The sequence below is a fragment of the Mustela lutreola genome, chromosome 8, assembly GCF_030435805.1.
Source record: "Mustela lutreola isolate mMusLut2 chromosome 8, mMusLut2.pri, whole genome shotgun sequence".
NCBI lineage: Eukaryota > Metazoa > Chordata > Mammalia > Carnivora > Mustelidae > Mustela > Mustela lutreola.
In genome coordinates this window covers 63,890,649-63,916,224 of record NC_081297.1, presented here as the reverse complement: position 1 = coordinate 63,916,224, position 25,576 = coordinate 63,890,649, and the positions used below count along the sequence as shown (strand labels likewise).

General features: G+C 40.1%; 1 protein-coding gene across 6 annotated transcripts in view; it reads right to left on the bottom strand.

Moving 5' to 3' along the window:
• TFCP2 (transcription factor CP2) overlaps nucleotides 1–24,990 on the bottom strand; it is a 57,642-nt gene extending 32,652 nt beyond the window's left edge. For 2 of the 6 annotated variants that reach the window (XM_059185330.1, XM_059185335.1), the window contains exon 1: nucleotides 24,012–24,981. In XM_059185330.1, the coding sequence (XP_059041313.1) occupies nucleotides 24,012–24,133 (122 nt within the window). In that variant the 5' untranslated portion in view covers nucleotides 24,134–24,981. Of the gene's footprint in view, nucleotides 1–24,011 lie in introns of all 6 variants that reach the window. The other 4 variants (XM_059185331.1, XM_059185332.1, XM_059185334.1 and 1 more) reach the window with 4 other exon arrangements.
• Between the last annotated feature and the right edge of the window lie 586 nt (nucleotides 24,991–25,576).

Here is a 25,576-nt window from a genome sequence, read left to right as displayed (position 1 = left end):
TGTCCTTACAGAATTACAAATACTCTAGTAAGCATAAGCGAATCCTTTTAAAATGTAGAGCAAAAATGATATGAGTCAAGAAAGCTTAGAATATCTCTAGCAGGTGTTTTATACAGCTCTGCCCTGAGTAGCATAACCCCATTACACCCTTCCAACTTCAAACCTGGAGTACAGACTGTCTAGCAATTAGGACATTAAAATGCCAAGTCAGCAGTAGATAAAAACACCATTTCTAGATTTTATGCTGATACTGTCCCTGATAGAGAGATTGGTCATCTGACAAGTCTTTCTTTAGAAACAGTATTTCTAGAACTTTTTCTAGATCTCCATACGGGGCTTACTGTTCTTTAAGCATTTTAAGAAGTACTCCTAGCTATGAACCACTCTGTTTCTTCAGCACAGTTATGAGAGACCAGCGGTTTGAAAGTTGTCATTCATGATGTGTATCTAAAAGTTTACCCCAAAATGAAGTGAATTTCTCTCGCTCCACCTCAGTCTCTGAATCTTCCTCATTTCTACTCCATTGAATTATTTGCCAATTACGACTTATTTATACTTCTATAAGCAATGTGCTTTTTATTTTCCTTTAACCTAGGAAGTCACTAAAAACTTCTCACTTCAAACCTGTCTGCAAGCCTTACTTATTTTGGAAGCTGAAAAATATCAGACCAATGTCAGATACTGCTCCACTTCCATAAAACTCCATAAAAATCATAAGATATTACAAGTTTTATCAAAGAAATCTGAATCAGCAAAGTCCTACCTCAGGAGATTTGCCAGATATAGGCCTGCCTTCTCAGTTTTTTTCCTACATTACAGGATTAGCTCTTAAGAGCCTATAAGCTCATTAAGACACTGCTAATTGAAAACATCACCTGTGGCATCATTAGTACCAGGCTCTTTTATTAAATTTGAAATTACAGACTCTTCCCATTAGGTGATGAATGGCAAGCTGTAAAGTATTTATGGGTTATATATTCCAAAAATCTGACACTTTTGATACAGAAAGTAGAACTCCTGTTTCAGTATTCAAAATCTGCTATCTACCATCACAGTAAGGGCTACAAGTGACCAAGGGAAACCACACTTAGACCCAGACCCTTATGGTGCTGAGCTTCAAAACTTCTTTTTGGGTCCAAATGTCTACCAGTTTTCTTTTTCCCCTCCTCCAGTTCAGCTTCCCTCCCTCTTCATGGGCAAGCCTCACTCTCCACCTATCTTTTGGGATTCTTCTGCCTTGCTCATTCCATCCCCACTACCAAGCCTAACTTCAAAGTCCCCTAATCTTCCTCGCCTCCCATTTCACCCTACAGTGAAAGATAAGCATGGATTTTTTGTTTGTTTGTTTTCAAGGCTTTAATTGCTAATGACTTCTGGGAAAATCCTAAAACTACAGGAGCATGAGTCCTAGGAAATGGTAGAAAGGCTTGAGCTATCGCTCTCCCCTTCATGTTCACAGCGGTAAGATGTACAAAAACTGTTCTTTCTTCAGACCATACTTTCGACGAGAAAGCCCAGTATTCTAAAATGGCCAGCACTCCCTGGAGGTATCTCAAATTAGGTCTGGTGATGTAATCAAAGCAGAACTGTTATTTGCTCCCTTTCTTTGATGGATAGTAGTTAAACGAGAGTAATTTGCATTTCTAAAGATATGTAGAGCAGAAGATACCCAGTTCACTAGGCTTGACCCTTCTCAGGAACTGATCACTAGCTTTTTATCATTATCCTCCACCTGCCGTTAGAATAACCTTCAAAAATGTAAAGCTAAAATGTCCGTACTCTGTTTACAACTCTTCATCACTTCCCTGAGAAATCGTGATAAAACACCAGCTCCTTGACTGGGCTCCCAAGGTCTTTCCGAAGTGGACCCAGTTTACCTTTTCATGTCTCATCTCTCATTATACACCCCACGTCTCTGTTCCCCTTTTAAAAGTTCCAGCCAACAAACTGTAGCTCCTTTCCCTTGTTCTCCTTCACTCCCCCCTCAGATATTGCCACAGATTTTTTTTTTTTTACACATAAATTCACATTTAACCCATATAACAATGCTGTGGGGCAGGAGGAACTGCCTCCCTCTCCCTGTTTGCCAGTTGAAGAAACTGAGAGTCAAGTAACATGAGATGTCAAAAATTTGCCAAAGGTTACACAGCTCATGAAGAGCAGATACAAATCCAAGTTTATGCATCCATTCATTCAATAAATTCTTTTGTGAGCACTTCCATGCCTGGCTGGCACTGTTTCATGCAGTGGGGAAAGAGTAAACAAATTCTATCCACATTTTGTCCTTTATTATTACTCAGTGACTGGCATAATGCAGCACCTGTTCAAAATATTCCTGGGAGCAGGGCACCTGGTTAGCTCAGTCCATTAAGCCTCCAACTCTTGATTTTGGCGCAGGTCATGCCTGATCTCAGATTATGAGATCCTGCCCCCCCAGGAGCTCATTAATTCTCACACATTTATGGGGCACCTGAGTGGCTCAGTAGGTTCAAGCCTCTTCCTTCAGGTCAGGTCATGATCTCAGGGTCCTGGGATGGAGCCCCAAATCCGGCTCTCTGCTCAACAGGGAGCCTGCTTCCCTTCCTCTCTCTCTGCCTGCCTCTCTGCCTACTTGTGATCTCTGTCAAATAAATAAATAAAATCTTAAAAAAAAAAAAAAAAAAAAAAAAAAAAACAGGTGCCTGGGTGGCTCAGTGGGTTAAGCCTCTGTCTTCAGCTCAGGTCATGATCTCAGGGTCCTGGGATCGAGTCCCACATTGGGCTCTCTGCTCAGCAGGGAGCCTGCTTCCCCCCCCCCTGCCTCTCTGCCTACTTGTGATCTCTCTCTGTGTGTCAAATAAATAAATAAAATCTTAAAAAAAAAAAGAATTTGTTAAAAAATATTTTTTAAAAAATCAACTTATTCTGATGACTTCCAAACACACCTACTAGGTCCACACTCCTATTTTGAACTCTAGATTTAAATATTTAAATACTTACATAACTTTACCTCCTTTTTTTTTTTTTTTTAAAGATTTTATTTATTTTATTTGACAGACAGAGATTACAAATAGGCAGAGAGGCAGGCAGAGAGAGAGAGGAGGAAGCAGGCTCCCTGCCGAGCAGAGAGCCCGATGCGGGACTCGATCCCAGGACCCTGAGATCATGACCTGAGCCGAAGGCAGCGGCTTAACCCACTGAGCCACCCAGGCGCCCAACTTTACCTCCTTGATGCCCCCCAGGGATATCAAATGGACCAGATTCAAAGGAGAAGTCTTGATTTTCCCACCCAGCCTACCTCCCTGCCATGTTTCCCAGCCTTGTATTGGATGGTAATATGATCAACCAAAATGCTCAAATTACGGGCACCTGGCTGGCTCAATCAGTAGAGCATGTGACTCCTGATCTCTGGGTTGTGAGGTTGAGCCCCATGTTGGATGCAAAGATTACTTAAATATTTATTTTTATTTATTTATTTAATTAACTAGGCTCCCCGCCCAATGTGGGGCTTGACCTCTCTCAAATAAATTAAAAAAAAACTAACAAATTTTTTTAAAAAATCACAACAGTAATAATAGCTACCACTTATTGAACGTTTACTGTTTGCTTGATGCTGCCCTAATTATTTTATATCTATGAACTCATTTAATATTTATAATAACCCCAAGAGGCAAGAATTATTATCTCTTAAATTAAAGAAAGAGAGGTTAAGTAACTTGCCCAATCCTGAAAGAACCACAATTCAAGCTCCTAAATCTGGTTCCAGAGCTCACTACGCTGGGCTGCCTCTTGCAAAAAGGAGACTAAAGAAATAGAGATCCGTTTAAAGTTAATGCAACAGTCCAAATAAGAAATGAGAATCTGAACCAGCAGTGAGAGTAGGGAGACAAACGAGACAAATTCAAAAGAGATTCAGATAAGAGACCTAAATGGAGTGCTCTACCATGTTCAAGAACTGAAAGACTGAATATCATAAAGATGTCAATTTTTCCCAAATTGATCTACAGATTCAATTCTAATCAACAGATTTAATTTGACAAGTTAATTTAAAAATGTGTACCAATAAACAAAGCCAAGAAGAGCCACGATACTCTTTTCTTTAAGATTTTATTTATTTTAGAGAGACAATGCACCGAACCAAGAGAGGAAAGAGCGGAGGAGAAAGACAAGCAGACTCAGCTGAGTGGAGGCCAATGCACGATTTGATCTTATGACCCTGAGATCATGACCTGAGCCAAAACCAAGAGTCGGATGCTTAACTGAGCCACCCAGGCACCTCCAGCCAAATTATTTTGGAAGAAGAACAGGACTAAAGATTTACCCTGTTAGATATCAATAATTATTTCAAAGCATTAGTAATTAAAACATCATGGAATTGATTCAAATTAACCCATGTAACACTATACAGAGCCCATAAAACAACCCTACATATAGAAATTTGATTTATGACAGATTACTGATCAGTGAAGAAAGTTTGGGCTTTTCAAAAAATAATGTTGGAAAAAGTCAACATCTATATGGGAAGAAAAGTGGAACTGGATCCTTACCAACACCCAGTAGGAAAATCATTACTTTTAAAACTTAATTTTAAATGGATTAAAGACGTAAGCAATGAAAAATGAAAATGTAAAACTTTTATTTATTTTTTAAAAGATTTTATTTATGTATTTATTTGAGAAAGACAGAACACAAGTTGAGGGGAGGTGGGAGGGGGCATGGAAGAGGAGGGAGAGGAAGAGAGAATCTTGAGCAGACTCCACGCTGAACACAGAGCCCGACCTGGGGCTGGATCTCACGACCCTGGGATCATGACCTGAGCTGAAACCAAGAGTCTGACACTTTACAGACTGAGCCACCCAGAAATATAAAACGTTTAGAAGACAATAACAGGAGAATAACTCTATGGCCTTAGAGTAGGAAGAAATTCTTAAATGAAATAAAAATCATACACCACAAAGGAAAAGATTAAGTTATAATACACGAAATTAAGAACTCTGGAACCAAAGACACAAAGTGAAATGACAATCCATAAACAGGGAGAACAGCAGCTATACAGATAACTGACAAAAAAATGAGGACTCAAAATATATTTAAAATTCCCATAAGGGAATATGATAAAGACCAACCTCACCTCACACCAATAAAACCTGAATACTTATTTCCCAGGAGAAAACATGAATGGCAAGTAAACATATTGAAAAGGTGCTCAGACTAAAAAAAAATCAGGAAAATACAAATAAAACCACAATGAAATTCACATCCACTAACTGACAAAAATTAAAACACTGACTAAAGAAGTATTAGTTATGATGTAAAATGACATAAACACTTAAATTCCTAAGTATATCAGAGAAAATAATTCAGTATTATTTTGTATAAAAATATACAAACTTCATAATCCAGCAATTACATTAATCCTACAATTCTTCTGCCTTGAGTATCTTCTTTCTCCATCTTTGTCATGACCAAACCTTACTCTTTTTTCAGATGCCCCTTCAGGAAGTAAAAGTAGTATTTTTTATGCTCTGAACTCCTACAACACTTTGTAAGTGTTTGAGCATATTACTTTCTAGCCTGTATCATACCTATTAATACACATGCCTTATCTTCTCCAGCAAACTGTAAGCAAGGAGAGACAAAAACCTGCTTGATCTGTCTTTTAATCCTATAGCAGTAGACACTGCACTGCATAGAGGAGCATATCATAAAGACTCAAAGCTACACAATCAAGCTGTACAAAACCGAGCATTCAAAAGGCACTCAGATATTCGTGGAATGAAGAAAAATCTGCTGAGTGACTGAATCAACCAAGACTTGATGAGCATACAAGCATGGGCTAGCAATGAAAGGAAAATCAGAACATCAAGATGTGTATCCAAAGTCCCCAATCTATTTTTCTCCCAGATTCTACTCGATGATGCATCAGAACCAACCCTCAGGTACAAATGGGAATTACTGCCAAAAAGGGGACAAAAAAGGAGGGCAGGGTAGGAGGAGGTGGAAAAAAGAAAGAAGGCAACAAAGCAGGAGAAGGAAGGAACGGCAATACTGACTGGAGGTCATCTTTCCTAGGAATTATGAGAGCAAGAAACTATAAGGAAGCAAAGAAAAATCTACAACGCTTTGGTAAAAAAAGGCAATGAATGATAGGACAACTTTAAAAGATGAGGGAAGTGGGGCGCGCCTGGGTGGCTCGGTGGGTTTAAGCCTCTGCCTTTGGCTCAGGTCATGATCTCAGGGTCCTGGGATTGAGCCCCGCTTTGTGCTCTCTGCTCTTTCTGCCTGCCTCTGACTACTTGTGATCTCTATCAAATAAATAAAATGTTAAAAAAAAAAAAAAAAAAAAAGATGAGGGAAGCTCTCCAGCAATTGTTATGCGCTGGACACTTTTTCACTTAAATTTATAATGCAGTATTTCAGACATACAGAAAGGTAAAAAAAGTATAACCAATATCTATGTATACTCCACTCAGTTTAAGAAATAGAGCACTAACAGTTAAAGCCCTCTGTATTCTTCTTCCGTTATATCCCCCTCCAATTTCCAGAGGCAACAGTGACCTGAATCTGGAGTTAAACATTCTTACTCATTTTTTAAAAAGACTTTATTTATTTGAGAGAGGAAGATGGAGAAGCAGACCCCTGCTGAGCAGGGAGGCCAATGCAGGGCTCAATCCCAGGACCCTGTGATCATGACCTGAGCCAAAGGTAGATGTTTAACCCACTGAGCCACCCAGGTGCCTTACACAGTTCTTTATATATATATATATATATTTTTTTTTTAAAGATTTTATTTATTTATTTGACAGAGAGAAATCACAAGTAGTTGGAGAGGCAGGCAGAGAGAGAGAGAGGAGGAAGCAGGCTCCCTGCTGAGCAGAGAGCCCCATGTGGGACTCGATCCCAGGACGCGAGATCATGACCTGAGCCGAAGGCAGCGGCTTAACCCACTGAGCCACCCAGGTGCCCCACAGTTCTTTATATTTTTACATCATGCCATTTTTTTCAAAGTAGTGATAAATTTTGTGGCAAAGGGAGGAATCTCACCTAAATACATTGTCCATTACAGGAGACCCAGAATAAAAGGGAAAATAAAGGAACGGTCAGTAACAACTGACCAACTCTAAGACAAAAAAGATGGGGATTTAGAAGATGGATAGGTAATAGCTGAAGAGGGAAAAAGAGAAGGCAAGCAGTAGTGAAAAGGAATCATAGCAAAAAAGAACGAAACTCAGTTTTTTTTTTTTTTTAAGATTTTTTATTTATTTATTTGACAGAGAGAAATCACAAGTAGATGGAGAGGCAGGCAGAAAGAGAGAGGGGGGAAGCAGGCTCCCTGCCAAGCAGAGAGCCCGATGCGGGACTCGATCCCAGGACCCTGAGATCATGACCTGAGCCGAAGGCAGTGGCTTAACCCACTGAGCCACCCAGGCGCCCCCGAAACTCAGTTTTGATAAAGAGAAATAGTTGCCCCAGAAATCGCTACACTAGTTGCTTTTAAAACAAAATAATGAGTGAGTGAGTTCAGTTCACACACCCAATAAATCCACACAAACTACCTGTTAGGTACGTCCTTCTAAAACACTAGGGGTTAACTGCCTTCATTAACTGTATTCGAGTTGGGGAAAGAGGCAAATAAATGAGTAAGACATCAGAGGTTCAGAAAAAGAGAGAAGGAGAGAAGGCAGAGCAGTGGTGAGAAGGAGGCGCTTGCTATTTTATGTGAAGCTGGCTACAGAACCTCTCTCTGATAAAGCCACATTTGAGCAGAACCTAATGGAGGTGGTTTCAGAAAGAGTAACAGCGAATGCAAAGGCCCTGAGGTGGGAGTGTGCATAGCATTTCAGGAATTTTAAGATGGCCAGAGGTGACTGGGACAGAGCAGGCCATGAGAAGAGTTCATACAGAAGGATGACCAGAACTGCTCCACGCAGGTCAGTACCAGAACTGAGGTTTTAATTCAAACTGAGATGCAAAATCACTAAAGAGCTTTCAGGAGAAAAGTAAAATGATCTGCTCTACATTTTATTTCATTTTTTTACTATGTTTAAGGTGATCATATCACCTTATTGATGATTTAATGATCATAAATGTATCACTTAAACAGGGATACTTTGGTGAGTGAATAGGGTTATCTCAGGACAACAGACAATAACAAGGTCTTAAGATCTTAATTTTTTTTAAGACCTTAATTTTAAAAAGCTTCTTTGCACAGCCAGTTTAGAGGGGTTCTTCTGGCCAAATCTGGAACACTCTGATCAAAATATATAGTGGTAGTAGAAGATTACAACATGCTGAATAAAGCAAAAATCTCCGAGGCAACACTGTTAAACATAAATACATAAAAAGGGAAAGTTCCTTCTTACAGCAGAAAGCCAACCAATAAATGCAGAAGGAAAGACATGGTTAGAATATCATCATTTAGCAATCATCATAAATAAAACTGATTAGGGCAAGAATCATCCAAAAATGCTAAAACTGGTAGGTGAAATTTGAAAGTAACAGGATATTTTCATAGTCTCAGAATATATCCCCACAAGATACTTCCTGATTACAGAAGGCAAAATAATAAATTTATAATGGGGAAAACTGGTATATACCACCTTAACTTAAGAGTCAGAACTTACTGCCAATAGGGGACTTACTGCCAATAGGGGAACAGCATATGCATCCTAATGTGATACACAGAGAAGAACTCAGCATCCCGCCTTAAGCAGTACCATCCAAAGTGCGTAACCTGAATCTATCATGTGCAAACATCAAACAAACCCAAACTGAGAGCTATTCTACGAAATAACTGGCCTGTCCTCATCAAGTTATTAATGTCATAAAAATAGAGTCAGGGGCTCCTGGGTGGCTCCATTGTTAAGTGTCTTGCTTCGGTTCAGGTCATGATCCCAGGGTCCTGGGACTGAGACCCACATCAGGCTCTCTGCTCAGTCGGAGCCTGCTTCCCCCTCTCCCTCTGCCTACTGCTTCTCCTGCTTGTGCGCGCTCTCCCCGTACCCCCGGCCCCCGTGTGTCAAATAAATAAATAAATAAAGTTTAAAAAAAAAATACAGAGTCAAGGGGCACCTGGGTGGCTCAGTGGGTTAAGCCTCTGCCTTCAGCTCGGGTCATGATCCCAGGGTCCTGGGCTCTAGCCCCACATCAGGCTCTCTGCCCAGCAGGGAGCCTGCTTCCTCTCCTCTCTCTTTGCCTGCCTCTCTGCCTACTTGTGATCTCTGTCTGTCAAATAAATAAATAAAATCTTTAAAACAAATAAAGAGTCAAGAACTACTCTAGATTTAATAACACAAGAGACATGACAACTGAATCCATACAAGATCTTGGCTATTTTTCTGCTATAAAGCACATTATTGGGACAGTTGACAAAATTTGAATAAGGTCCACAGATTAGATCATAGTATTGTGTGCTAAGTTCCTAATTTTGATCACTATACTACAGTTACATAAGAGAATTTCATGTTTTTAAAAAAAAATACACACAGAGGGCGCCTGGGTGGCTCAGTGGGTTAAAGCCTCTGTCTTCGGCTCTGGTCATGATCTCAGGGTCCTGGGATTGAGCCCCACATTGGGCTCTCTGCTCAGGGGGGAGCCTGCTTCCTCCTCTCTCTCTGCCTGCCTCTCTGCCTACTTGTGATCTGTCAAATAAATAAATAAAATCTTGAAAAAAAAAATACACACGGAAGGGGCACCTGGGTGGCTCAGTGGGTTAAGCGTCTGCCTTCGGCTTGGGTCATGACCTCAGGGTCCTTGAACTGAACCCCACATCGAGCTCCCCACTCAGCAGGGGAGTCTGCTTCTCTCTCTGGCCCTCCTCCCACACGTGCACATGCTCTCCTTCTCTCTCTCAAATAAATAAAATCTTAAAGAAAAAAATACACTGAAGTATTTAGGTGTTAAGAGGCAATGCATCTGCAACTTAAATGGTTTATTATTTTTCAATCAAGGAGGCTCCCATGGAGCCCAAAGTGGGGCTCAAACTCATAACCCTGAGATGGAGACCTGAGCTGAGATCAAGAGTCAGACACTTAACCAACTGAGCTACTGGGGTACTGAGGTACCCCTTGAACAGTTCAGAAAAAAAATAAAAATTATAGGTGTTGGAGAAAAGGAGGGAGAAAGATAAAACAAATATAGCAAAATGTTAACAACTGAGTAATGCTGGTGAAGAGTATTTACAAATTCTTTGTAGTGTTTTTGCAAATCTTCCAATCTGAAATTACTGTTTTTTATGAACAAAATACACATTCACTTATAAAAGTTTCTGTGTAGAGAAGAGGCTGTGGGGGTGACAAGCTGGAAGCCAGACTGGACCAAGTAAAAGACTGCTAAATACTAAGGACAGAGGTCATGAAAGATGGCAAAGTAGGAAGCTCCAGGAATTGGTCCCTCCACCAAAAGTAACCACTGAGCTGGCAAGAAATGCTTGAACCAAGTGTTTTGGAAATCTGGAATCTAGTCAAACATCAGCAGCATCCAAGGTTATGTTTGATGAAGAAAGAAGCTGGTAAATTTTAGTGAATTTCAGCATTCGGCATACCATCTATCTGCCCGCAGCTCTCTGGCCGAAAGCAGCCAGAGATCCTGTTATAGGCTGCTGGTGTCAGGGTGGGCAATGGGGACCCTGTCCTCCAAAAATCAAGGTTATAAGCATTGATCACTGCTTCTGATTGCTGAGGAGCTGCCACAGAGGCTGGCCATTGTTTCAACCCCCATGCCTGATGTGGCTTCCTCAGCAGAGTCAGACAAGAGGATTTAAAGAAACAGAACATTCTTTTCTCCTCTTTTCTTATTAGATTCAGACATTTAAGAAAATTTCTGTCAAATCACTGGCTGACCATAAGGGTAACGGAAAAGACATCAGTGACAACATAAAACAAGGAACATACTCTTTGCAAAAATACTTTGGGAAAGTCACTAAACAAACATATGACCTCAGCTTTAATCAAGTAACAACAGTAATCTCTAGGGAAGGAGTAGAATATAATTTCCAGAGTCATCATATTACAATACTCAAAATGTCTAGTTCTAAACAAAAAAATTACAAAACATATAAAGACAAAGGAAAGCATGGCCAATTCACAAGAAAAGAGAAATTATCCTTGAGCAAGCCCAGATACTAGACTTAATAATATACAAAGACCTTAAATATGCTCAAATTGCTGATGGAAACATGAACAAATAACTAAAGAAGATCAGGAGAACAAGGTGTGAACAATTAAAAGAAAGCAATAAAAGATGAAAGTTACAAAAAGGAAACAAGCAGAAAATCTGGACCCAAAAGTACAATAGCTAGAATTAAAAATTCACTACAGGGATTCACACCAGATCAGCAAAAGAAAGAATCATCAAACTTGAAAACAGCAAACCGAGATTACTCAGACTGAGGGGCAAAAAGAAAAATGAATGAAGAAAAATGAATATAAACTAAGAGGCCTATGATACACCATCAAGTGTAACAACGTGCATATTATGGGAGTCTTAGGAGAAGAGAGAGAGGAAGAGGGTGAAAATTTTTGAAGAAATAATGGTTAAAAACTTTCCAAATTGGGATGCCTGGGTGGTTCAGTCAGATAAGCATCTGCCTTCAGCTCGGGTCATGATCCCAGGGTCCTGGGATCAACCTCCCCGTCAGGATCCCTGTTCGGAAGGGAATCTGTGTCTCTCTCTCCCTCTGCCCTCTCCCACTTGTGCTCTCTCTCTCTAATAAATAACATCTATTTAAAAACAAACAACAGGGGCCTGGGTGGCTCAGTGGGTTAAAGCCTTTGCCTTCGGCTCACTCAGGTCATGGTTCCAGGGTCCTGGGATCAAGCCCCACATCGGGCTCTCTGCTCAGCAGGGAATCTGCTTCCTCCTCTCTCTCTCTGCCTGCCTCTCCACCTACTTGTGATCTGTCTGTCAAATAAACAAAATCTAAAAAAACCTTTAAAAAAATTATTAAAAACAAACAACAACCCCCCCCAAAAAAAAACCTTTCCAAATTGATGAGAGACATAAATCTACACATGTAAGGAGCTCAACAAACTTCAAAAGGATAAATTCAAAGAAAGCCACACCGATGTGCATTATATTCAAGGTACTGGAAAACAATTTTCGAAGCAGTAGAAAGTGACTCATCATACTTTGAGGGAACCTCAATGAAATTAACAGTCAACAGCTCATCAGAACCATGGAGGCCAGAAGGCAGTGGGATGCCATGTGTAAAGCGCTGAAACTAAAAGCCAAGAATTATAAAATGATGTAAAAATTATGCTGTTTTCAACAGAAGCTATGGGAGTTTGTTACTAGCAAATCTGCCCTACAAGAAATGCTAAATGGAATCCCTCAGCCTGAAACAAAAGAACACTAGATGGTAACTCACTGTCATATGAAGAAAAAAAGATCATTACACAAGTCACATAGTAAATATAAAGGCTAGCATACTGAATTTTTGGTATATAACTACTCTTTTTGTTTCCTTTATGATTTAAAGACAAATGCATAAGGGTGCCTGACTGGCTCAGTCAGTGGAGCACATGACTCTTGATCCTGAAGTTGTAAGTTTAAGCCCACTGTTGGGTGGAGAGCTCAAGTTAAAAAAAAAAAAAAAAAAAAAAGACAAATGAATATAACTATGATTATAAATCTATGGTAATAGGCACACAATGTATAAAGACATAACTGGTGACAAAAACAACATAAAAAGTGGAAACAGAATTGGATAGGAAAAGAGTTAATGTATGCTGTTTTTTAAAATTGAGATGTAAAAGGTGAAAGATTTAAATGATCTGAAAAGAAACCAGAGTATATTAGTTTCATGTGTACAATATAACAATTCGATATATACATATTTATATCTATTGCAAAATGATCACCACAATAAGTCTAGCTAGTACCAAATCAGACTGCTATACACTTAGGATGTTAACTGTAATCCCCACAGTAACCACTAGAAAATAACTTTAAAAATATACAAAAAGAAAAAAAAAGGAAATAAAGAGGGACTTAAAATGGTGCTTTAGAAAAAAATCAAACACAAAAGAAGAGTAATTGAGAAACGACAACAACAAAAATATATGACCTATAGAAAACAAATAGCACTGGGGCGCCTGGGGAGCTTAGCTGGTTGAGTGTCCAACTCTTGATTTCAGCTCAGGTCATGATCTCTGTGTTGTGGGACCGAGTCCTGTGTCAGTCTTTGTGCTCAGCACGGAGTCTGCTTGTCACTCTCCCTCTGCTCCTCCCCAACTTCTGAGTGTCAGTCTTTCTCTCTCTCTCTAAAGTAAATAAAATCTTAAAAAACAAAAACAAAACAAAAAACAACCCACAGCACAATGGGAGAAATTAGTCCTTCATTATCAGTAATCACTGTAAGTACAAATGGATTAATTCACCAATTAAGACACAGATTGAGAGAACAGATTCTTTTTTAAATGACCAACCATATGGTGCTTACAGAAGACTCACTCTGGATACAACATACAAATAGTCTAAAAGTAAAAGAATGGAAGAAGATATTCCATGCAAACAGTAACCAAAAGAGACCTGCAGTAACTAACCAAGTATCAAAGAAGCCAAAACCTAAGTCAAAAGTTGTTACAAGGGACAAAGAAGAACTTTTATATTGATTTAAAAGATAATTTATTAAGAAAATATAATTATATGGATTCCTGGGTGGCACAGTCGGTAAAATGTCTTCCTTTGACTCAGGTCATGATCCCACGGTCTTTAGGATCAAGCCCCACATCGGGCTCCCTGCTCAGCTGGAAGCCTGCTTCTTACCTGCCATTCTGCCTGCTTGTGCGCCCATGGGCTCTCCCTCTCTCTCCCAAATAAATAAATAAAATCTTAAAAAAAGAAAATATAAATATGTACACACCAAATAACAGAGACCCCCAAATATAAAAAGCAAACACTGAAATAACTGAAGGTAAAAATAGACATTTCTACCACACTGGTTAGAGACTTCAGTACTCTCACTTTAAATAACAAATAGGACATCTAGACAGAAATCAGTAACAGAGGACTTGAACAACTTGAACAATTATAAATCAACCATACCTAACAGACATATACAGAATACTTCAACCAACAACAGGAAAATATATATTCTTCTCAAACACACATAAATCATTCCCCAGGATAGACCACATGTTTGGCCATAAACCAATTCTCAGTAACTTTTAAAAAATCAAAATCATACCAATTTTCTCTGACCACAATGGAATGAAGCTAGGAATCAATAAAAGGAAAAGGAAAACTGTAAAATTTGCAAATAAATGGAAATTAAGCAACACACTCTCAAACAACCAATGAGTCAAAGAAAAAAATCAGTAGGGAAATTAGAAAATACTGAGTTTGGGCACCTGAGTCGCTTAGCCATGAAGTGTCTGCCTTCAGCTCAGGTAATGATCCCAGGGTCCTGGGATAGAGACCCATATTGGGCTCCCTGCTCAGCGGGAAGCCTGCTTCTCCCTCTGCTTCCCTCTCCCACTCCCCCTGCTTGTATTCCCTCTCTCACTGTCTGTCAAATAAATAAATAAAATCTCAAAAAAAAAAAAAAAAAAAAAGAGAGAGAGAGAAAAAATACTGAGACAAATGAAAACACAATATACCAAAACTTATAGGACACAGTGAAAGCAGTACTTGGGGAAATCCACAGCTGCAAATGCCTACATAAAAAGGAAGAAAGACTTCAAATCAAATAATCTAACTTTACATTTTAAGGAAAAACAAACAAACTAAATCCAAAACCAGCAGAAGAAAACAAATAATAAAGATGATGATGGGAAAATTAGGCAGAAAATTGAAAAAAAAAAATAGTAGTGAATCCACAAAACCAAAAGCCAGTTCTTTTCTTTTTCTTTCTTTTTTTTTTTAAGATTTTATTTATTTATTCAGGAGAGAGAGAGAGAGAGAGCAAGAGAGGGAACACAAGCAAGAGGAGTGGGAGAGGGAGAAGCAGGCTTCCTGCTGAGCAGGGAGCCCAAGGCAGGGCTCCATCTCAGGACCCTGGATCATGACCTGAGCCACCCAGGCACCCCAAAAGTCAGTTCTTCAAAAAATCAATAAAACTGACATTTAGGTAGACTGCCCAGGAAAAAAAGGGAGAAGACACAAACAAATAAATCAGAAATGAAAGTGGGCTATTACCACCAACTTTACAGAAGGGAAAGGATTGTAAGAGAACACTATGCACAATTTTACACCAAAAAATAAGATAATTTAGATATAAAAACTTTTTCTAGAAACAAAACACCGAATTGACTGAGGAAATAACAAACCTCAACAGACCTATAACAAGAGATTGAATCAGTAATCAAAATCTCTCAACAAATAAAAGTCTAGAAGCAGATGACTTCATTGGTGAATTCTACAAAACATTTAATTAACACCAATCTTTAAAAAAAAAAAAAATGAACACCAATCTTGCTCAAACTCTTCCAAAAAAAGAGAATACTTTCTAACATTCTACAGGGCCAGCATTATCCCGACACGAAAGCCAGACAAAAACAGCATGGGGAAAGAAACACTACTGACCAATATCCCTGAATAAAGACAAAAATCCTCAACAAAATACTATCAAACTGAATCTAATAGCACATTAAAATGATTATACACTATAACTAAGCGGGATTTTTCCCAGAAATACAAGATGATTCAACATAAGGAAATCAATGTAATATACCACATGATCATCTCAACAGACACAGAAAAGGCACTGCACAAAATTTAACAAACCTTCATGATAAAAACACCAGGCAAAACCTTCATGACATTATGCTAAGTGAAATAAGGCAGGCACATAAGGACAAATTTGTAGGATTCCACTACATGGGATTCCTAGAGTGTCAAATTCATAGAGACAGAAAGAGGAATGATGGTGCCAGGGACTAGGCAAGTTAGTGATTAATGAGTAGAGAGTTTCAGTTTGGGATGATGAAAAAAGTCTGGAGATGGATGCTGGTAATAATTGCACAACAGTGTGAATGTACTTAATGCAACTGAACTGACTGTACAGTTAAAGAGAGCTAAAATGGTAAATTTTACGTGTATTTTACCACAATAAAACACATACACGCGCGCGCGTGCGCGCGCGCACACACACACACACACACACACACACACACAAAGCTGACTAGGAATAAAAAGAAACTTCCTTAATATTAAAAGGCCGTTTATGGGGCGCCTGGATGGCTCAGTGGGTTAAAGCCGCTGCCTTCAGCTCAGGTCATGATCCCAGGATCCAGGGATTGAGCACAGCATCGGGCTCTCTGCTCAGCAGGGAGCCTGTTTCCCCCTCTCTCTCTGCCTGCCTCTCTGCCTACTTGTGATCTCTGTCAAATAAATAAATAAAATCTTTAAAAAAGTAAAAATAAAAAAAAATAAAAGGCCATTTATGAAAAATTCACAGCTCAATGGTGAAAGACTGAAAGCTTTCCTTATAAATCAGGAATAAGATAAGGATACCCACTTTCACCACTGCTATTCAGCATGGTACTGGAAGTCCTTGCAAGAACAATTATGCAAGAAAAATAAAAATTAAAAAAAAAAAAAGGCATACAAATAGGAAAAGTAAAAGTGAACTATACATGATTCTCCATATAGAAAATCCCATAGGATCCACAAAACTACTACTTGAGCTAATAAGTGAATTCAGCAAAGTTGCAGGATATAAGATCAACACACACACACACACACACACACACACACACACACAAAATCAGTTGTTTCTAGAGACCAGCAATAAACAATCCAAAAAGGAAATTAAGAGAACAATTCCAGGGCGCCTGGGTGGCTCAGTGGGTTAAGCCGCTGCCTTCGGCTCAGGTCATGATCTCAGGGTCCTGGGATCGAGTCCCGCATCGGGCTCTCTGCTCAGCAGGGAGCCTGCTTCCTTCTCTCTCTCTCTGCCTGCCTCTCAATGTACTTGTAATTTCTCTCTGTCAAATAAATAAATAAAATCTTTAAAAAAAAAAAAAAAAAAAAAAAAAAAAGAGAACAATTCCATGTATAATAGCATCGAGAAGAATAGAATACACATGAGTTAATTTAACCAATGATATGAAAAACACATACAGATCTTCCTTGACTTAAAATGGGGTTATGTACCAATAAACCCATCATAAGTTGAAAATATTGTCAGTCAAATATGTATTTAATACATCTAACCTACCAACATCATAGCTTAGCCTAGCTTACTACCTTAAGTGTACTCAGAACAAATACATTAGCACACAGTTGGGTAAAATCATCTTACACAAAGCCTATTTTATAATAAAGTGTTGAAAATCATGTAACTTATCGAATACTGTACTGAAAGTAAAAAATTGAATGGTTGTATACAGACAGAATATTTATAAGTGTATTATTTGTTTACCCTCGTGATCGCCTGGCTGACTGGGAGCTGTGGCTTACTGCTACTGCCTAGCATCATGAGAAATTATTGTATTGCATTTCCCCAGCCCAGTAAAAGTTCAAATTCAAAATCAGAAGTATGGTTTCTACTGAATACCTATCACTTTCACACCACTGCAAAATCAAAAAATCGTAAGGTGAACCATCATAAGTTGGAGACCATATGCTGATGGGCACCTGGCTGGCTCAGTTGGTAGAACATTCAACTCTTGATCTCAGAGTGGTGACTCTGAGCCCCATGTTGGGTGTAGAGATTACTTAAAAATAAGTGGGGGCAACCTGGGTGGCTCAGTCAGTTGAGTGGCCAACTCTTGGTTTTGGCTCAGGTCATGATCTCATGGGTGGTGGGATCAAGCCCCACTACAGGCTGCACACTCATCTAGGAGTCTGCTTGAAGATTCTCTCCCTCTGCTCCTCTCCCCAGGTGCTCACTCTCATGCATGTCCTCTCTTGTTCTCTCGTTCTCTAAAAATAAATAAATCTTAACAAAACAAAAACAAAAACAAAAAACCCAAACAAAGACAGACTTGAATAGACACATCTCCAAAGAAGATACAGATACAAATGGCCAGCAAGCACATGAAAAGATGTTCAACTTCACGGTCACAAAGGAATATAGCAAAACACAATCACACTTCACCCTCACTAGGATGGATTTCATCAGAACAACAACAGAAAGAAAACAGGAAATAAGAAGGGCTGACATGAGTGTAGAGAAAGAGGACCACTCATACATTGCTGGTGGAACATAAACTGAACAGCTTGACAGTTCTTGAACTTCATAGTTCTTTAGTATATACTACATACCTATTTGAATGGCCAAAATCTGGAACACTGACAACACCAAATACTGACAAGGATGTGAAGCAAAGGGAGCTCTCACTAATTTCCAGGGGGAATGCAAAATGGTACGGCCACTTTGGAGGACAATTTGGCAGGTTCTTACAAAAACTAAACATACTCTGGAGTAGAGGTGGGTGGGAGGGATGGGGTGCCTGCGTGATGGACACTGGGGAGGGTGTGTTGTGCTGAGCACTGTGCATTGTGTAAGACTGATGAATCACAGACCTGTACCCATGAAACAAATAATACATTATGTTAATAATAAAAAATTTAAAAAAAAAAAAAAGCTGGGTAAATACCAGGGGAAAAAAAAACACAAAAAACCTAAACCTACTCTTACTATATAATCTAGAATTGCATTCCTTGCTATTACTTACCCAAAGGAGTCGGAAACTATCTTCACACAAAACCCTGCACATGGATGTTTTATAACAGTTTTATTCATAACTGCCAAAACTTGAACGGAAACAAGATATCCTTCAGTAGATGAATGAATAAACTGATACATCGGACTACACTATTGAGCACTTAAAAAAGAAATTAGCTATCAAGCCATAACAAGACATGGAGGCAAGTTAAATGCATATTTCTAAGTGAAAGAAGCTAATCTGATAAGGCTACATATTGCATGATTCCAATTATATGACATTCTATAAAGGCAAAACTGGAAACACTAAAAAAAATCAGTGATTGTCAGGGTTGGGTGGGGGTGGGGGAATGAACAGGCAGAACACAAGAGGATTTTTAAGGCAGTTAAAATACTCTGTATGATACTCTAATGATGGATACATGTCATTATATATTTTCCCAAAACCATAGAATGTATGCCACCAAGAGTGAACTCTAAGGTTAAGCTAGGGGCTCTGGGTGATTATGATACATCAACGTAGGTTCATCAATATAGGTACAGAGTGTGGACTACTCTGGTAAGGGCTGCTGGTGAAAGGGGAGAGTATACATGTATGCAGGCAAGGGGTATATGGCAAATCTCTGTACCTTCCTCTCAGTATTTCTGTGAGCTTAAAACTGCTCTAAAAGTCTTCAAATGAAAAATAAGAGAGAGTTAAGCATAGAATTACCATACAACCCAGCAATTCCAGGCCTAGAAATATATCCAAGAGAAATGAAAACATGTCTAATACAGCATGGTGATTACAGTCAATAATACTGTGTTTCATATTTGAAAGTTGCTAAGAGAGTAGATCTTAAAAGTTGTCATCACAAGAAGACAATTTTTTTAAACTATGTATGATGAAATGTTAACTGGACTTATTGTTCTGATCACTTTGCAATTTATACAAATATCTAATCATTATGTTCCACACCTTAAACTAATACAATGTTATATATCAGTTATACCTCAATTAAAAGAAATCTACATGGGAATTTGTAAATAAATGCTTATAAACATTTCAAGGTCATCTCCTTTATAAGCACGATAATTAGCATTATTCTTAACAGTCAAAAGGTGGAAACCACCCCTACATCTACCAATGGATGAAGAGATAAACAAGCTGTGATATAGACATATGACGGATTATTCAGACATAAAAAGGAATGAAATACAGAAGTCCTAAGACATGCTACAACCTGAATGGACCCTGAAAACATCATGCTAAGTCAAAGAAACCAAACACAAAAGGTCACACATTATATGACTCTATATACGTGAAATATCCAGAATAGGTAAATCCTTACAGACTCCAGGGAGAAAGGGGAGGGGGAAACGGGGAGTAACTTTTGGATTTCTTTTGGATTGATGAGGTGGTGGTCGCACAACATTGTGGATATACTAAGAACACTGAATTGTTCACTTTAAAATGGTTAATTTTTAAGATGTGAATTCCACCTCAACTTTAAAAAAATGAAAGATGGAGAATTCTTCTCAAACTACAAAATCTAGGCAAACCTCTTGGGTCCCATCCTTCTTCAGGAGCTTTGTACTCTCAATGAACCTTGCTCTGTTGCCCACCATAAATAAATACACAAATAAACAAACTAAACTACAAAATTTAATTCTCTTTACTTTAAAAAAAAAAAGATTTTATGTGAGACAGAGTCCAAGAGAGAGCGCTTCTTCAATAACAGCTCATTTTGGGGTGCCTGGGTGGCTCAGTGGGTTAGGCCTCTGCCTTTAGCCTACGTCATGATCTCAGGGTCCTGGGATCGAGCTCAGCATCGGGCTCTCTGCTCAGCAGGCAGCCTGCTTCCCTCTCTCTATTTGCCTGCCTCAAATAAATAAATAAAATCTTAAAAAAAATAATAACAGGGGTGCCTGGGTGGCTCAGTGGATTATGCCTCTGCCTTCGGCTCAGGTCATGGTCTCAGGGTCCTGGGATCAAGCCCCGCATCAGGCTCCCTGCTCAGCAAGGGAGCCTACTTTCCCCCTCTCTCTCTGCCTGCCTCTGTGCCTACTTGTGATCTCTCTCTCTCTGTCAAATAAATAAATAAATCTTTTTTTTTTTTTTAAAGATTAGAAACACAAAGAGAGAGATCACAGTAGGCAGAGAGGCAGGCAGAGAGAGAAGGAAGGGAAGCAGAGCCCCTGCTGAGCAGAGAGCCCGATGCGGGACTCCATCCCAGGACCTGAGCCGAAGGCAGCGGCTCAACCCACTGAGCCACCCAGGCGCCCCTAAATAAAATCTTTTAAAAAATAATAATAACAGCTCTATTTTGATACAATTCATATACTATACAATCACCTATCTAAAGTGTAGAGTTCACTTGTCTTTAGTGTACTCAGAATTGTGCAACTATGACAACTGATTTTATGTATGTATGTACATATGCATTTTAAGTAATCTCTACACTCAATACAGGACTCAAACTCATGATCAAGAGTCACATGCTCCACCGACTGAGCCAGCCAGGTTCCCCTCACCACTATTATAGAACATTTTTATTAATTCCGTCCCCCCCCCAAAAAAAACCTAGTACCATTAGGAGTCACTCTCCATTACCTCTTTCTCCAGGCTCTAGTCAACCACTGTTCTACTTTCTGTCTCTATAGGTTTGTCTATTCTGGACATTTCATAAAAGTGGAATCATATGTTGTGTGGTCTTTTTTGACTGGCTCCTTTCCCTTAACATGTTTTCAGGGAACTTCCTTTATTTCAACTATAAAACTTGTTCCATGTATTAAAATGTAAGGAGAAAAATAAAAATATTAAAGAACCACTTAGAAAAAGAACATTACTGAATACAATGGCAGACCGAGAGTCCAAAACAAATCTGGTTAAGATGAATCTTTGTAAAATATAAATCAATAGATTTGAAGTGAAACCATTGTAAGATGCAACAACAACAAAAAAAAACAAATTAGGGTAAAAAGAATACATCAGGGAATGTATTTTACAAAACAAATAGCTTGTCAAAGAGCACCTTTTCCCTAAAAAGGTGTAGGAAAATTGATTACAAGGTTTAATTAAAGGGAGAAACACAAAGAGTAAAGAATCCTCGCCTTTGTGTATGAAAACACCTTCAGTCAGTGTTTCTTAAGATGTGGTCCTTGGACTACCTGCACCAAAATCTAAGAACTTATTTTGAAAATCAGACTTCTGGCCTGTGCCCCAGAAAATCACTAAAGATGAGGCCCTGGGAACTTTTTTTTTTTTTTAAAGATTTTATTTATTTATTCGTGAGAGACAGAGAGAGAGATAGAGAGAGGCAAATGCAGAGGGAAAAGCAGGCTCCTGGCAAAGCAGAGAACCTGATGTGGGACTCCATCCCAGGACCCCGGTATCACAAACTGAGCCAAAGGCAGATGCTTAACCCACTGGGCCAACCAGATATCCCTGGAAACTATGTTTGTTTGTTTGTTTGTTTTTTTAAAGATTTCATTTATTTATTTGACAGACAGAAATCACAGGTAGGCAGAAAGACAGGCAGAGAGAGAGGGGAAGCAGGCTCACTGCTGAGCAGAGACCCCCCCCCCCCACCCCAATGTGGGGCTGGATCCCAGGACCCCGAGACCATGACCTGAGCAGAAGGCAGAGGCTTTAACCCACGGAGCCACCCAATAGTTTCCACCCTGGAAACTATTTTTAAGAGATACTCTGGATGACTCTCATGAATACTAAAGTTTGAGAATTGATGTCTAATTAATCCATTAACACAAATGATTAAATTCGTATCAGAGTCAAGAGAAGAGTGAAAAGAGCAAAATGCATAAAAAAGAGTAAGATGAAAACAAAGAAAAATACTTCAAATTTTGGCACACTGTGCTCCAGAGAAAAGAGAAAGTGATGTCCAAAAACTCTTGTACAACTGATGTTGGAAAAAAATTAAAAATGTGTAAATACACCAATCACTGTGCTAATACCAGTGAAGACCACTGAGGGTATGACACAGGAAAGCATTTTTAAATGTAAGGTTGCCTGGTACAGAAAGCACCTAACAGATGCACAGAAAGTTTGCCGATGTGTCAACTATTTTTACAAGTACAGTTATATTTAACTATCTTCATCCTCTGATAATCCAGAGAAAACCTAACTTTCTGCTGTTAGTCTTTACATGAACAACAGCATGAATTGTCAAATACCATGTCAGCTACTGCTGTGCAAGCTCAGGGTTGGGACATTTACTTTCAGACCAAGATAATCTCTATTTTTAAGGGTAGCCTTATGTAAACAAGGAAAGGCAAAACTAGAGTGAAATTTCCCAACACTATGAACATTGAGTGATAGCGCTTAAATTTCCCTGAAAAATCACTAAAATGTGTATACAAGGATAGCCTTTATTATTCTAAGGCAAAGATTCCTAAAGATGAAGTATTAAGTTCTAGCTCATTATTTTACTTCACTGAAAAAAATCCATTTTGGTTTAGCAGGGAAAAAGACAAGAATTTTACATTACATAACTCTCAAAGGATCTCACTATCAGAATACAAAATGTGTCTACTTTCCCCATTAAAAAACATACTTTCCCTATAAACTCATAAATTCAAACTGACGTTCTAAAGTCTCTTTTGCCTCACTTACTTAAAATGAGCCTTATAATGCATCTGGAAACCCAATTATATTCCAGGTAACCCTAAGGTGCAGATGTTTCAACATTTCCAGGTATGATTCTTGTGCATCTCATAAATGAAACAAACTATACTGGGGGAATGAAGTAGCTAATGCATGCAAATAAACTACATGGGAAGTTATGCTACTTTCACAGGAGATTTTTATTACCAACATTTGACTTGATACACCAAAGTCTCTAAGTATCTAAAAGTTCCCTGATACTTTTTCTTTTCATAGTTTATGTTTCAAAAGGCAGACATCCCACAATTATCCACAAAAGGCTGGCTAAAGCACAGATGTGTGGACTTTTTAACCAACATCTCACATTTCCTTCCAATAAGCAATCAACCATATTCATCATTAAGCCCCAGCTCCCAACTCCCAGACATCCCTAATATGTTCAGTGTGGCCCCTTCACACACTTCAGTCCAACCTACCCGCATACACGCAGACACACACATACACACCACCCTATTGGTCTCCAAGTCTCCCACATTGGCACAACAAACAGCCTCTCAACATTCATCTGTTTTGCTAACCAAGGGCCTTTCTTGCTTCTTCCACTGATCCTGCACAGACTTGACACTGCCTACAATCTCTTGTTCCATTTCTTCCACAATAGTCACTATTCAAAGCTACAATGAAACAAGTCAATGTTCCCTAACCGCAGACAGCTTATTTAACTAAATACCTCTCCTCATCCCCCCACCTCCCCGCCATTCTCTTTCCTGCTTTTGTTACTTAGAAGGTGCAGGGTCTGGGAAAAATCTCACTCACCTCATGCTATAGGCACCAGCACCCAGTTCCTGGCCGATCCCGGACAGACTAGCATCAAAGTCCTGCACCAGCCCAGATTCAATCACTTCATCGGCCAGAGGCAGCTTCAGAGCCCAGGCCATGCTGGCTCCTTCCTTGCCCCAGGAGACACCGTTTCTTGTACAAAGGCAAGTAGTGTGATTCTACCCAATGGGGCTAAGACTGTCGAAAACTCCAAACCAAGATCTCCCACGCAGTTCCCTCTGGCCAACCCCAAGTCTGAACCGCACTGCCCGCACAACTAATCTGCCGTACCCTCGGCTCCTAGCTCCTGCCTCGACTTCCAAAATCCCTCCCACCCAGATCTCTGAGGCCGCGCGCGGGGCCCTTGGTTTAACTATTCCAGATTCCCCCGAGGCAGCCCTGGACTCCCGTACTCTCAATCCTTGGGCTCTCCCCTTGAGCTCGAGGGGGTCACTCGCTGCCTTCCAAACAGACCAGCAGCAGCGACCCGCTGCCCAGCCGGCGCTTCCACGCCGCTTTCGCACCTTTCCCCCCTATCCCCTTCTGCGGGAAGCCCCCCTCCCTCTGGGGACCCGCTCTCTCTTTCCCCTCCAGGCCTCGCTTCCGGTCAGTCCCACGATCACTTCCGGTCACCCCTTCTCAATCCCGAGGCTCTTAGAACCAAATCCAGGTCTCCGCCGAGCCAACTCCCCGCCCTCTGCAGTGCCCCACGGCCTGAGAACATGGAAGGGGAAAGTCCAGCACCCACGGGAAACCCGGACTCGTCAGGGTCCTCCACCGCCCGCCGCCCCAGCGCCAACCAATCATGGCGCCCTCTTCCTTTGCGGGTCCGGAGAGCGTGACGTCACCCTGCGGCTCGCCAATGAGGAAGAGAGTTCGTGGGCTTCGCCAGCGATAGTAGGCTAGCTGCGCCACGGCCCCGCCCCCGAGGATGGGCTGGGCGGTCCGGGAGAGGACCCGGCGTGCGTCAGGTGTCGCGGGTTTAAATGGCCTTCTCTGTGGCCAACGAAGGACTGCCTTCCGCTGGGTACGGAGTCTTCACTCTAGGGCGTGGGTGGAGTCTTCACTCTGGTTTTACCCAACCTACTCTTTCCCGGGGAGGAGTCTGCACTGTTTCCCTCGCGCTCCCTGTAGGTGTTGCTTTGCTCCTGGAATAATCTCTTTCCTTAAACTCACCTCTTGGAAGGTTAAGACTCCGCTTACCCTCATCGTCCGCGTTCTCCCTAATAAATTTGAGCAGAAAAGCATGAGATGGGTGGAAGTTGGAGTTTTTAAAAGGTCGTGGTCTGAAGATAAGGATTTGGGCTGGCGTCTTCATTTACTAGTTTGGTGATTCTCGAATAATCGCTTAATCTCGTTGAGTTCGATTCCTCATTTGAAAAGTAGGGATAATCATCCCTGCTCCACCTTCCTTCGTTGTTGATCAAGCATCAACTATACACCAGGAACTTTATGACATTATTAGTAATCCTCAAGACAACCTTGTGTTTAGAATTATAGTCCTAAAGCTAAGGATGATGACCTCATTTTACCAATAGGAAAAGGAGCCTAGGGGGCTGAAA